At 34.4% G+C, this 12,734-nt stretch overlaps 2 protein-coding genes across 4 annotated transcripts; one reads left to right on the forward strand and one right to left on the reverse strand.

Moving 5' to 3' along the window:
• Window positions 1–2,352: 2,352 nt before the first annotated feature.
• gall (galanin-like) lies at window positions 2,353–3,689 on the reverse strand. Its single transcript, XM_084134164.1, has 6 exons — window positions 3,589–3,689; window positions 3,200–3,283; window positions 3,063–3,117; window positions 2,876–2,965; window positions 2,629–2,682; window positions 2,353–2,532 (listed from the first exon to the last, which is right to left on the reverse strand). The coding sequence occupies exons 2-6, from the start codon at window positions 3,281–3,283 to the stop codon at window positions 2,474–2,476; spliced, it is 342 nt and encodes a 113-aa protein (XP_083990290.1). The 5' UTR covers window positions 3,589–3,689; the 3' UTR covers window positions 2,353–2,473.
• Window positions 3,690–4,495: 806 nt separating this feature from the next.
• Window positions 4,496–10,652, forward strand: cd37 (CD37 molecule). Of its 3 annotated transcripts, XM_084134965.1 has the most exons (9): window positions 4,496–4,703; window positions 5,299–5,366; window positions 5,543–5,606; window positions 5,710–5,837; window positions 6,079–6,153; window positions 6,362–6,463; window positions 8,046–8,210; window positions 8,299–8,382; window positions 9,888–10,652. In XM_084134965.1, the coding sequence occupies exons 2-9, from the start codon at window positions 5,301–5,303 to the stop codon at window positions 9,957–9,959; spliced, it is 756 nt and encodes a 251-aa protein (XP_083991091.1). In that variant the 5' UTR covers window positions 4,496–4,703; window positions 5,299–5,300; the 3' UTR covers window positions 9,960–10,652. The 3 variants fall into 3 exon arrangements, with proteins under 3 accessions (XP_083991091.1, XP_083991092.1, XP_083991090.1); XM_084134964.1 differs by lacking the exon at window positions 9,888–10,652 and having other exon boundaries at window positions 4,584–4,703; window positions 8,299–8,619; XM_084134966.1 differs by lacking the exons at window positions 6,362–6,463; window positions 9,888–10,652 and having other exon boundaries at window positions 4,576–4,703; window positions 8,299–8,619.
• Window positions 10,653–12,734: the final 2,082 nt, after the last annotated feature.

Consider the following 12,734-nt stretch of genomic DNA (forward strand, 5'->3'; position numbering starts at 1 on the left):
GACTCTTTCATATGCTTGGTAGCAGTGGCATTAAAATGACCCTAGTCCTGCTGAGCAGTTAAACATTTTCATTTACCCTGGACCTTCTTATCAGTATTCTGGCTCAGCGCTGCAGATGACAGGCTGTCCGTCATATAAGAATGGCCTAATTATTACCTGCGCATTTAAATCATGGCATTACCGTGACCCTCTGGTTAATGGATTATTGTGATGTCTGGAATTGACCTGAGTTATTTACTACTCACTTATTTTCTTTCATGTTCTTACCTTTTTCTTGTTTTGGTGGGGTTTTTTTGCCATTTGTGGCATTTATGACAAGTGGTCTGCTAATTTTATAACTTTGCAGTTGTCAAAAAATAAACTAAACAATTGCAGCTTAATGCAAACACCTGGTATTGCATAAGTCTAATATAACCTTTACAAATCCAAGCGACATTTATTGAGCATTATTGAGCTCATATTGGAGCTATGAGTGAGCTGAGTGCAAGAATTTCTGTAAACACAGTGATTGTCAGTCAACCTTTTCCACTACAGAACCATTACACGCACAATCCACAGTTGGTTGGCCTTTCTACCATAAAGATGAAAAATGTCAGCTCATCTTCTAGGAAGACAACTGATTGAATCTCACATAATCTCATTATCTTGTGAATTCCTGATGTCTCAATCACCAATCATCAAATCAATTACTTCTTTGACCACAAAAATATGGAGTAATACGCTATTTTAGAAAACTCCATTTATTATGAGTGGTAAAAGCCTTAGCATTGGATTGATGGGATAGAGCATATTTAGCAGAGGCATAATGTTTAAAATAGGCTAGTTCCTGGAAAAGCTCAGATGTTGTTATAATCACCATGTGGAAGTAGGCAGCCATCCTTCCATGGACCCCATCTGCCCCCCCAAGCCCTAAATCACCCCATTCCCATCTGCCTCTTTCAGCCTCCAGCTTTCTTCTGATGTCTCTCTGTTACAACAACGTCAGAGATGGCTTATAGATTTAATCTTAATATACATTGCAATCTGTGAAACATTTTAGGTGTTGTTTTTCACTTTATATAAATACACACAGTGTGACATGCTACTCCTACAACTATTTTTAGCATTTATTATTATTTAGTATTAAGCATGAGATTTATGACCTCATATTATATGAAAGTTTACATTTGAAAAAGTAATTTACACCACACCACTATTGTGTAATAGTTAAATTCATATAGATTTTAACCTAAAACTTATCTTGATAAAAAAAAAAAAAAAAAAAAAAACATGGATGCATTAGGCATCAATTACTTAAAGTAATGTGTCAAAATGTCATTTTTAAAATGCACTTCAAAATTTCACGTTTAATTCAATGGGTTACTTGCAGTGAAATTTACCAGCAATTACTGAGTGAAAATCGTTCCTAAACCATGTAATTTCCTTTTTCTGCCACAATATGGCGCCAAGTGTTAAATATTTGATTCTACCTTACATTATGCTACATTTCGACTGAAGAGAATGACATTCAAAACACATTGGACACATATCCAACAAATCTTGTCTTAAATGAATCTTGACCCAATGTCACTTTATTACACTTCATAGAAATATATACACTCCCATTAGCCTTTGAACGTTTAATTTTTTGGTTACACTTTATTTTAAGGTGTCCTTGTTACAGTGTAATTATATAATTAAGTACTGAGTAATATTAAGCAACTGGGTTAGGGTAGGATTAGGATTTGGTTGAGAGTTAGTTGCATGTAATTATGCATAATTTACTGTTATTACTACGGTAAGTACATGTAACATAATGTAACAAGGACACCGTAAAATAAAGTGTTACCAATTTTTTTATTATTATTATTCTTTCTCTGTGTTAAGTCATAAAATGCTTATTGGAATCAGCAAGCTATTTGTTTAAAAATGTGTATTTGTAAATGGCAATGGTGAAATCAACAGGTTTCATTATAGTTTTCACCTCTTATTAACTAACACAACACTAAAAATTATATGATCAATAAGTTATGACATGTTATTACATTGCTCATTGCTTACATTAACTCATCAAAATAGGTTAAGCAATTTTCTACTTTTTTTTTATAAGTTATTCAATATTCAACTCATTTTTAAGTCAGTTTAATGCCATATAAGTTGAAATGACTTAAACATCCAAGGTGATTGTACTTAAAAAATTTAAGGCAGCAGCTTTTTTTTTTTTTTTTTTTTACAGTGAATTGCTGCTCCCAGATTAGCTACCTCAATTTACTTTTTATATGAAATAAACATAAAGAGCTTTTTAAAACATTTGTCATGAATTGCTTTATTTGAACTCTGAAGCAGGAAATTATGCATTGGTGAGCCTATTAATCCTATGCATTTTACCAATTTAATTAGTTGTTATTACATAATAAATAATAATAAAAAGGATGAAACGCAAAACATTATTAGAGGGCAACTGTTGAAAAACAGTTAAACAGGGATATTTCTGTTATTGCTTCATATGGCCATTAATTAAAGAGCCACTAAAATCTTCAGTCATTCCCATTTCTGAAAGAGAAAAATAGTACTTTACTTGCCTAGAATCAGATTTCTTTCAGTTACTACTGAAAGGAAACAAATCAATTAAACTATTATGTAATTTACCTTTTAATCGCAGATATGCAAGATGACCCAGCAGTGAGTGAAGATAAGAATCATCTATGGAACAGGAAAAAATTGGACTATACTTTAGAAAAAATATTATTTTACAAAGAAGAATAACATTTAAGAATGGGACAGGATGGAAAATAAAAATGTAATAATATTTCAGATTATTCCTTAATATCACTTAAAGTCACTTTAAGGTTGTCTATTAATTATAAAAATAGTAATAAATGCTTTAAGGACTGACTGTATGAAGACGTTGGCACGCTTGAACTCTCGTTCCACATGTTTTTTTTGCCCATAGCTCTGTGTCTTACATTAAGACTTCTGTGAGCATCTGCAAGAGGAAAACCACAAAATTATTGCAATAAAACCAATATTAAATGTAGTTAAAATACACAGGCTGTCAAATTGTTTGAATGCGATGCACTTACAAGGTCCTAGTAGGTACCCAGCACTGTGTAGAGTCCAGCCTTTTTTCTCTGGATTCTGTGGGATTAACAAAGACCCATAAAAGAGACGATGAAAAAACAATCTAGTTCAGCTAGAGAAGAGGTAATAGAAGATGTACCGTGAGGGTCATGCCATGGATCCTTGAGAGATGTGCAGTAAATACACAGAGTGAGATACAGAGTAGAGCACAATTCGTCTGCATCTGTATAAAAAACAGTGCATGTAACATGTACATCCAAGCATTGTAAAACAAAAACGTAATTTGGAAAAATTATTTTAATTATTGCTGTTGTATGCAGGTAGTGTTAGTTGTTTACCAATGTGTAATAGCAAGACTGACTGAGCTTACTTTTTACCCAGGTGATGTTTTATATATGTTTAAATAAAAATAAAGATTTTCTTTACAACATTTCACTCTACCTTATTCTATGAGGAACATTTAAGACACAATCCTGAAAACAGTACAGTGGTTAAAGCACGAACACGCACGACACAAATAATCCTTACCTTCTAAGAGAACAGTTGCTGTTTAATATGAATAAATAAATAAAAAACAGAATTCCAGGGGTGGGAAATGAGCCTGTATAACCTTCAAATAACAGGGTTGCTGCAGGTGTGTGTCTGAATGAGGGACAGTCTGTCTTTTATACACCCAGCAGCATACAGCATATTAACATAATGAAACTCTATTAGTACGATGTTCATTTGTTCATTTCTCATAATTACTGGTGCTGTTTACAGAGACGGGAGAGGGAGGAAGGACAGAGAATGATGAGACAGAATTAATCAGACTGTTAGCAAGGTTATACAGGAGGGAGAGAGAAGGAATGGTGCAATCTGCCTATCTATCTTGTGTATCTGATCACATGAGGTAATATTGAAATCCATTTCAATTCATGATGCTTTCCTCCATTTAATAACAGCACTTTGCCCTCGATATAATTACAGCACCTTCTGTCCCATTCTATCCATTAACAGGGAAGCCCTAAAACATTCCACCTAATTATCTACCACTAATTGTGTTTGGGAGGGGGAACAGGCCGATGAGGAAGCTTGTTGAAACAGGGAATGAGAGCTGAAATTTCAGTCTCCTGTGGGAGGCATTACAGTGACCTCAGATGAATTAACCTCGATCTCTGCCCCTGTGTTTTATTTTCATGCACTCGTCTACTGTTAAGGGCAGGTATGCTCTGAGGTCACTTCTTTCGTCCCCTCTCAGAAATCGATATCTGGAAATCTTAGGCAGCAATTATATAACTCAATTATATTTTCTAAATATTGCAGACTGTGTAAAACATGAAAACATCACAAAATGTCATAGCATGACAAATAATTTACATATTTTAAATTAAATGCTGCTAATTCAGAGAAGTAAGTGGGGATATGTGGATGTAGTGACTAGGGCTGATATTTTATTTATGGTGGGTGTTCTGTATACACCTGCTTTCTACTGAAGACGTCAGTCAAGCTTTGCTTACAGGCATGAGCTCTCAAGCAATACAGCGAATCCGATTTAAACCTTTTACATATGCAAAATTTATTTTTCAAATGATCTCATGTGAGGCTGCCACATTTTATTTACCCACCGTGTAATCTTACTGACTTTGCCCAGTTTGTTTAAGGTAAGTTTTACATCTTTATTTCTTTGGTGAAACCATTTATTCTAAAGCATTATAAGATATCAGTCAAATCATTAAAATGTTTTGATAAATTCCAATAAGATGGTGATTATGTAAACGTTGTTTATCTGAGATACTATTTTCTTAAAAAAAAGCGAGATTTTATTGCATAAATGTTAACAATAATTGTTTCTGTTGTTTAAACATTATAAATACAAATATATCACTGGCTGTTTGAACCGTCTAACATGATGTAGTCCTAAAAAAACCCTGAATTTACCTAACCCCCGAAGGATATATTCTCAAATGTTCATAACAGCAAACAAAGCACTTTTGTCCCATGTGTTAGCTAGTCCTTGAATAGTTAATGCATGCCTGTGTAAAACGATATCTTTGGTTTCGTTACCAAAGGCAAGGAAATACGAGAATACAAGACACTTCCTGTACCGTTCTGTTTTTGTGCTTTTTTTTTTAGCAGCAAATCCATATAAACAAATACGAAAACAAATAGAACACACCAGCCTGGTCTCTATATTGTTTTCAATGGTTCTCAGTAGATGATTTCAATATTCATTTATTTTTGATTTTGTGCTTACAGATATGGCATCTGAGTTCTGTATCAGTCTCACCAAATACTTCCTCTTTCTCTTCAACTTGATATTCTTTGTAAGTTGCATATCAGTCCTAAGACCCAAAATGAAATGAATATAAAAATATAACAGCACTTTCCTTGCAGTCATATAGCCTACTGTATAATATATGTTCCCTTTTTGGATTAACAAGGCAAAACTTTTACATTTGTATATGTCAGAATGCTGTTGGACTGTGGTTTTCTCATTTAGCTCTTAGGATCCCTCCTCTTATCTTTGGGACTATGGGTACAATTTCCAGAGAACAGACTTTTCTGTAAGTTTTATATTTATTTGTGTATGGAAATCACAGACAGTTCTATTTGGATTCTTCGTGTATTGCAAACTGTTAAAGCATTTGTTTCAATGTTTTTCTACAGTTACCCATCCCTACATTTCCATCTCTCTCTTCTCCTACTTGCTGATCATCAGTGGCTCTGTGACCATGGTACTAGGCTTCATAGGATGTCTGGGTTCTCTGAAGACTGTCAAATGCCTGCTGGCAATTGTGAGTTTTCAGAAAAACAAAACTTGATGGGATTTAAAAGCCATTGATGTGACTGATTTGAGATTTGCGCCATTTAACATACGTTTGTTAGGACAACTCCTAAAATGTTAAGAGTCTAGTACTAGTCACCAACCTCTTGAGAATTGTGCATGTTCCTGGTACTGGTGTTTGTAATGCAGCAGTAAGTTGATCTGCTCCACTGAGCTGTAACAGTATTAAAATAACCTTTATTTATCTACAGTATTTCATCCTGCTCACAGTTCTTCTTGCGGCTCAGATAGTGGGTGGGGTTCTTTTCTACACCATGAAGACTGAGGTAACTCAAGCATGCAGATCTGCAGTCCCACCCAGTTTGGCATTGGGTTTTTCATACAGATCTAGCACATTACTTATAAATAATCCTCTTTGGTGTCAAGTTTTTAATCAGTTTGATTGATTTCTGTTTTTGAAATGTTATATGTCTGAAGCAAATACTTAAGATAAAATCATGACCAAAACATCTTTAACTTGTCCCCCTTAATCAGTTGGTCGTTTCACTAAAGGATCAAACTCTTACACTAATAAAGACATTTAATGACTCCAGTCTCCAGGGTTTCAACGAGACTCTTCATTACATTCAGAAGGAGGTGAGAGAAACAGTACAGTACACAACAAAAAGAAAACTATGAGAAAACAAGATGTAAAATTGACCCAAATATTATTTTTTTTGCAATCAGATTTTTCAAGTAGGCTACATTTCACACATGGATTTAGGTAATATACAAGTAACAAACTGAATAAGTATTATTTTTTCTAATTTTATCTTAAATTTAGGCAGTTATAGTTTGTCACTTAACTGACATTATCACAACTGTGTGCACTACATGTAGCAACAAACACCAGACATTTTAGGCCTATTCACAAGCTTTACTCTTCAGCACAATGGTAACCAAAACCTTCCAACTTCAGAAACTCTTTTAAATGTCCAACATAACAGGAACATTAAACACGAACAAAGCTTTGCCTTTACTCAAAACTGCATAAAATAACACTTAATTTCAACACTCTCCCAATCCAGTCAAAGCATGCTGGGAACTAAAGATCAACCCATGCAGTTTCAGTTACAGGGTTAGTTCACCCAAAATTTTTTAATTCTGTCATTAATTACTCACCCTCATGTCGTTCCAAACCCGTAAGACTTTCGTTCAACTTCGGAACACAAATAAAGATCATTTTAATGAAATCTAAGAGATTTCTGTCCCTCCATTGACAGCCTACGCAACTACCACTATCAAGGCCCAGAAATGTAGTAAAGTATTATCAAAGTAAACTACCACTTTTAAGCCTCACAAAGGTAGTAAATAACATCATTCAAGTAATCCATGTTACTCCAGTGGTTTAACCCTATTTTTTTTTAACAGTCTATGGTTTAACTTACATTTTATGAAGCCATGTCAGTGCTTTGTTTGCGCAAAAAAACATAACGCGTCAACACGATACGCATGCGTCGTGGTGCTCTCGTGAACGCGCACGCGTGTTGTGTTGACGCGTGTTGAACGCGCGTTTGAGATTAATAATTTGTAAATAAAGTGTTAAATTATGTTTTTTTGTGCAAATAAAGCACTCACCCTTCATAAAATTGAGGTTAAATGACTGGAATCATGACTTTACATTTCTGGGGCTTGAAAATGGTAGTAGCCTACTGTAGCGGAGGGACAGAAAGCTTTCATATTTCATTTGTGTTCGAAATATGAACGAATGTCTTACGGGTTTGGAACGACATTTTCATTTTGGGGTAAACTAACCCTTTAATTTGACAAAGATTATGCATGTATTCCCAACACAAATTGATTTTACATATGTAAGTGGGCTAAACAATGAAATCAAGCAATTGTTTTGCTCTAGCAGCAAACAAGCAGCAAAAATATTTTTTCCCAGTGTATAGGGATCCGGACAGTTTTGGCCCAGTTTTGGATAATAGGACATTCCATTCAGCTTTAAACATTTTAAGAGAAGGTGTTTGACTACAAAAGTAGATTTCATGAAGATGCAATACTTCTAAAGAAAAGCTCTAGATAAAATTATCAGCATAATACATGCCACGTGCAATGCATAAAGCATGCTACATGCCTGGTATATGCCATGATATCAGTAGAACTTGAAAGCAAACTTTGACAATTACATTGGGAAGTTTGAAACAAAATATCACCTCCATTATTATCTTTGCAGAAAGAATGCTGTGGTTGGAATGGGATGGAGGACTGGACGGATTTACCGTGCTCCTGCATATACACAGGCAATGCCACTGACAATACGACATCTGCAAAAACATGTCACGCATGTTTCTCAAATGTTTCCATTTCAAATTACACATCATGCAGGATTTATAAGCAGGTACGGTTTCAGTTCTGCCCTGTAATCATTTTATAAATTGTGTTCCAACAAAATGAATTGAGTTGTACCTCTTTTCTCTCTCTCAAAGGGTTGCGGAGAAGTTATAACATATTGGCTGGGAGAAAATCTTAATTTAATTTTGGCGGTTATTTTGGCCATTTCTCTGGCGGAGGTAAACAAGCTGTCACCAAACACATTAAACCCAATTCAGATAATGCAAATTAGTACAAGCTTTTACTGTCCAAACTTAGTGTTAATGAGAATAAATTAAGTGTAATGGGAGGAACTGATGGTGTAATTGCTGAATGTTTTAATTACCACCTCTGGCCATTTGTCTCATAGTGTCTACAGTGGATTTGCCTCGTATCTTACTGTTGTCTTAATCGCACACACCGTTGCTGCCCTAGAAAGTCACATGGCAGCCATGTTCAGCTGTCCAGGTCTCTGTTTGTGACTAGTGTGGTGTGGTTGAGTGCTTCATTTTTGCATGGAGGAATAATGTACAGTCGGCACTTGTATCACCCATAAAGGCTGGAATACACTACACCAATTTTAAAACAATAGGCATCATACACATGCCAACTTTGTAAATGGTTACAGAGAAAAACTGGACTTCATACACTAAACGACGAGCATCATATGAAGCCAGATTACCAGACTTTCAAGTCGTTCTGAATACAACAGTGTATTCCAGCCTTAATGGGTTTATTTTGCAATAACGAAATACTGAGAAAACATAACACTTATTACACAGCTCCTCGCAAATATAAAATGCATGGACATGAATTATTGATTAAAAATAATTTTATACCTGTATATTATCTTAAATCTTTCATTAAGGGAAATAAGTACACTACAGTGTGGAACTCAGTTGGCCTAGCAGTAAGACGAACACTGCAATGAATTGTACAGTTATTTTAAAATGAAGTTCCTAACTGTTACGTCTCAAGATTTCGTTAGTTGCATTTGTTTGAAATAAACAGAGAGAGTGATCAAATTAGTGGAATTTCATGGGTAAAAAAGATCCATTGTGTATTCTCATTGGAATCGAATTGCATTCAGTGCGGCGCATGAACAACAGAGCTTCTCAGGAAAACTTTTGCCCTGCATGAAAATGGATTCCTGTTGACATGACTGTGATCGCACCTTAATTAGTTACCCGGATGAGAGGACTGAGCTGCTATGGACGATGGTGTATATTAAGAAATTTCTTGCCACTGAATGCTGCGATTGATCAGAATCGAGCATTCTAGAGTGCTGTGTAATAGGTTTTGTTATAGTTAATGCATGATACTACTTGGTGTGGAAATGACATAGCAACTAATTAACAGGATTGACTTTGTGTGACTTTGTTTTGTGAGCTCAGAGTAACGGAATATGATTGTACAAAGATCTCAGTGGTTACTTTTAATTGTATCTTCCCTCACAGAGATTTCACTGTGGAATACTGGCAAGGTAGATGTTGTTTGTGTTGTTATAATAGTAGCCTAGTGTATGGTTTTTAAGATTCATGCATCCTTGATCCCAGACTCCGAGCATTTGAATCTGCAATGTTTGACCGAAATCGTTAATTGAGGGCATTGGCATAGATATCAGACCTAAATGATTAATGGTTAACTGAATGGTTGAACCATGGATGGTTCATTTATGAAAAATATCTTTCTTTCTTTTTTGCAGATATGTGGTATGATCCTTTCGATGTGTCTGTTTAAACAGGATTCTGTGGATTACAACAAAGTTTTCAACTAAGATGACCAGGATCAGTGAGGGGGAAAACGTCCCCCTCACTTGTGTTACGTGTTAATTTTCTCTCATTCATAAATTTGATGTTTTGTTGATGTCTTTTTAAATGAGATTATTATTTTTTCTGTACGGTATTTGATTGTTTTATACAGATTTTTTTTTTTAATGCTGTAAGATTCAATTCAATTGTTGATTTTCCTTGTTATTCAGATGTGTTATAAAAAATTTTTTTTTAATTGTTTATGAAAAGTTAAGTTAATTTGAACCTGTTCTTATAATTTTTAAATGGTATAAACTTTCATTTGATTCTCAGAATTTGTGCATGTGACTTTGAATTTTCTCATTTGTTCAGTTTAGCCATTGGGTAAGAAAGGACATGGAACATTAGGGTGTGACAGTGTTATATTTCACTATTGTTGTGCACACAAAGCAGATGACCTCAATACTGAGGCAATGTGTGAGATACTGTTCTCATAATTCATGTCTTTCATATCTAAAATATGAAAACTCAAATCGTTCTTAATTATATGCTGTTTTTAATGTAAGATGACAACCAGTATTACATAATAATCAATTAAAAAAAAAAAAAAACTTTAAAATAGCCTATATTTAAATTTAAGTAAATTAAATATCCAAATACACAGGGTAATTGTAATAAAACTGCTGTTGCTAAAAGAAATAAAACATTCTATTATATTATACAGTTGATTTTCATTTATTGTCATAATGACTGCATTTATGTGTTTATTTAAATTGAGGATCTAAATGGTTACATAGGACATGTTATACCCCATAGCAAGTTATTGTTAGAGGGCAGGGAGGAGGACACTTGTTATCAGGTGTCACATATATATATATATGCTGTATTCATCTCCTTGATTAGTTCTTGAGCAACACTATACAGACTAAGAAGGTAAGAAAGATATTTTATCAGATATTACAGTAATTTTAGTCTTAATGCATAAATAAATATAATGATTTTACATTTATTTATGTTTTCGCATTTAATAACTCATTATCATTCATTTATGCCAGTTTAATAAAGAAAGAAAGATGGGATCCCACACATTGGTTCTGATCATGATTTTAGGTGCCCTCTGTGGTGAGTGCATTTTGACTGTTTTCAGATCATTGTTCTCCGGATTTCTCAATTACAGTAAACTGGTTGTACTTTTTATAATATTAGGTAATAGGTAATATTTAAATATATATGTTAAAATACATGTACATATTTTAAATGTATGTAATTTAGATAGAACATCATTTACATATACATTCTTACATTCACACACACACATATACATGTATATTTATATGATTTCCATAAAGTGGCTAAAGCCCTTAATCGTCTTAATCAAAAATTATTGGTCAGGAAATAAGCAAAATTTAAGCAAATGCATTACTTAAAAAGCCATTGCGGTCTCAAAACATCAAAGACAGAATGAAGTTTTCAGCAGAATATGGGAATTTAGTGTGGAGTGATAAATCACAATGAAACACGAGTTGCATGGTGATGCTCCAGAACGGTGTCTTCGAAAATCTGGTGAGAAATATAATAATAAATGCATTTCTACCCAAGTGAAGCATGGAGGGAGAGGTGTTATTGTGTGAGGAGCCTTTTGGTGAGCTACTTAACTGTGAAAAGACATTTAATGCTTTGGAGTTCATGAGAATATTGCATGATTGCTTCCTATAAATAAAAAAGTTGTTTCATAAGGAGGAATGAGGATCATATGTTATTTTAAGACAATGCTCCTGCCCACACTGCAAAGAAAACCGGGAACTTGAGAACAAGTCCATCAAGCTCATTTTTTGTCCTGTTCAGAGTCCAGATTGACTGGGAGACATTTTTCAACAACTGAACTGTTTGAAGCCATTAACAGTGAGTGGAACAACACTGACTCGTCTTCCAGTAAAAAGCTGTCTGCAAGTTAGGGAAGGCTATTCTAAGTTACTTTATCTACAGTATTTGTACAATTCTTTCTCATTTCCTGACCAGTGATTTGTGATTAAAATGGTTAAGACCATTAAAAGGTCACTAAATATTTAGCTATTTTTGGCTTAGCCGTTTTTTGTTTAGTTTTTTTGCAATGAATTCAGCACACAACAGAAGCTTTTCTTAACATTTTTCCCATCACAATGATAACAAAGATACATTTCAAAATTGTGATCCTATTAGTTGCACAGGCACTGAGGTGCAACTTCTGCAACAAGATCGACGAAACGAATCCCGACTGTGATAAGTTCGAGAAGATAGAATGCAGCAGTGGTCTCGATTCCTGCATTAAGATCAAAATGCACGCTCCAGCCTGTGAGTTGACCATATTCATTTTCTCAGCTGCTAAAATATAGGATAGTGCCAGTACTGCAGATTACAGTTCATGTTTAAACCTGAGATACAGGGGGCTCTTAACGATAAACTGATGAAGTCTACTGACAGTATTATTTTCAACCCAAGCCTTTTGTGAAAGCTATTGTGTGTATTTCTTTTTGTAGACGGTGAGGTGCGCAGATGTGCCAAAGCTAAGGAGTGTGATGCAGATGTGCCTCCTCAGGTGGAGATAAGCTGCTGCACAACAGACCTCTGCAACTGATCTGCTCTATCAGCATATATATTTTACACAATTTGGTCTGTGATTATCTTATGCTATACTTAAAATGCTCAAAACATACAGCTAGCATATATATTAATGGTCTTTAATATAATATATAGTATATATATATATATATATGTCATTAGATATATTATAAAGAAATAAATTCTGACCAGCGGAAAAAACA

This window comes from Abramis brama (genome assembly GCF_963993115.1).
Source record: "Abramis brama genome assembly, chromosome: 14".
Taxonomy (NCBI): Eukaryota; Metazoa; Chordata; class Actinopteri; order Cypriniformes; family Leuciscidae; genus Abramis; species Abramis brama.

Excerpts from the sequence above, each read along its gene's own strand:
- gall (XM_084134164.1), bottom strand. The coding sequence starts at position 3,283 with ATGCAGACGAATTGTGCTCTACTCTGTATCTCACTCTGTGTATTTACT. Across the intron at positions 2,966-3,062 it reads TGGGTACCTACTAGGACCTT|ATGCTCACAGAAGTCTTAAT; the intron begins GTAAGTGCATCG and ends TTCCTCTTGCAG. Across the intron at positions 2,533-2,628 it reads TGCATATCTGCGATTAAAAG|AAATGGGAATGACTGAAGAT; the intron begins GTAAATTACATA and ends TTTCTCTTTCAG.
- cd37 (XM_084134964.1), top strand. The coding sequence starts at position 5,301 with ATGGCATCTGAGTTCTGTATCAGTCTCACCAAATACTTCCTCTTTCTC. Across the intron at positions 5,607-5,709 it reads TCCAGAGAACAGACTTTTCT|TTACCCATCCCTACATTTCC; the intron begins GTAAGTTTTATA and ends GTTTTTCTACAG. Across the intron at positions 5,838-6,078 it reads TCAAATGCCTGCTGGCAATT|TATTTCATCCTGCTCACAGT; the intron begins GTGAGTTTTCAG and ends ATTTATCTACAG.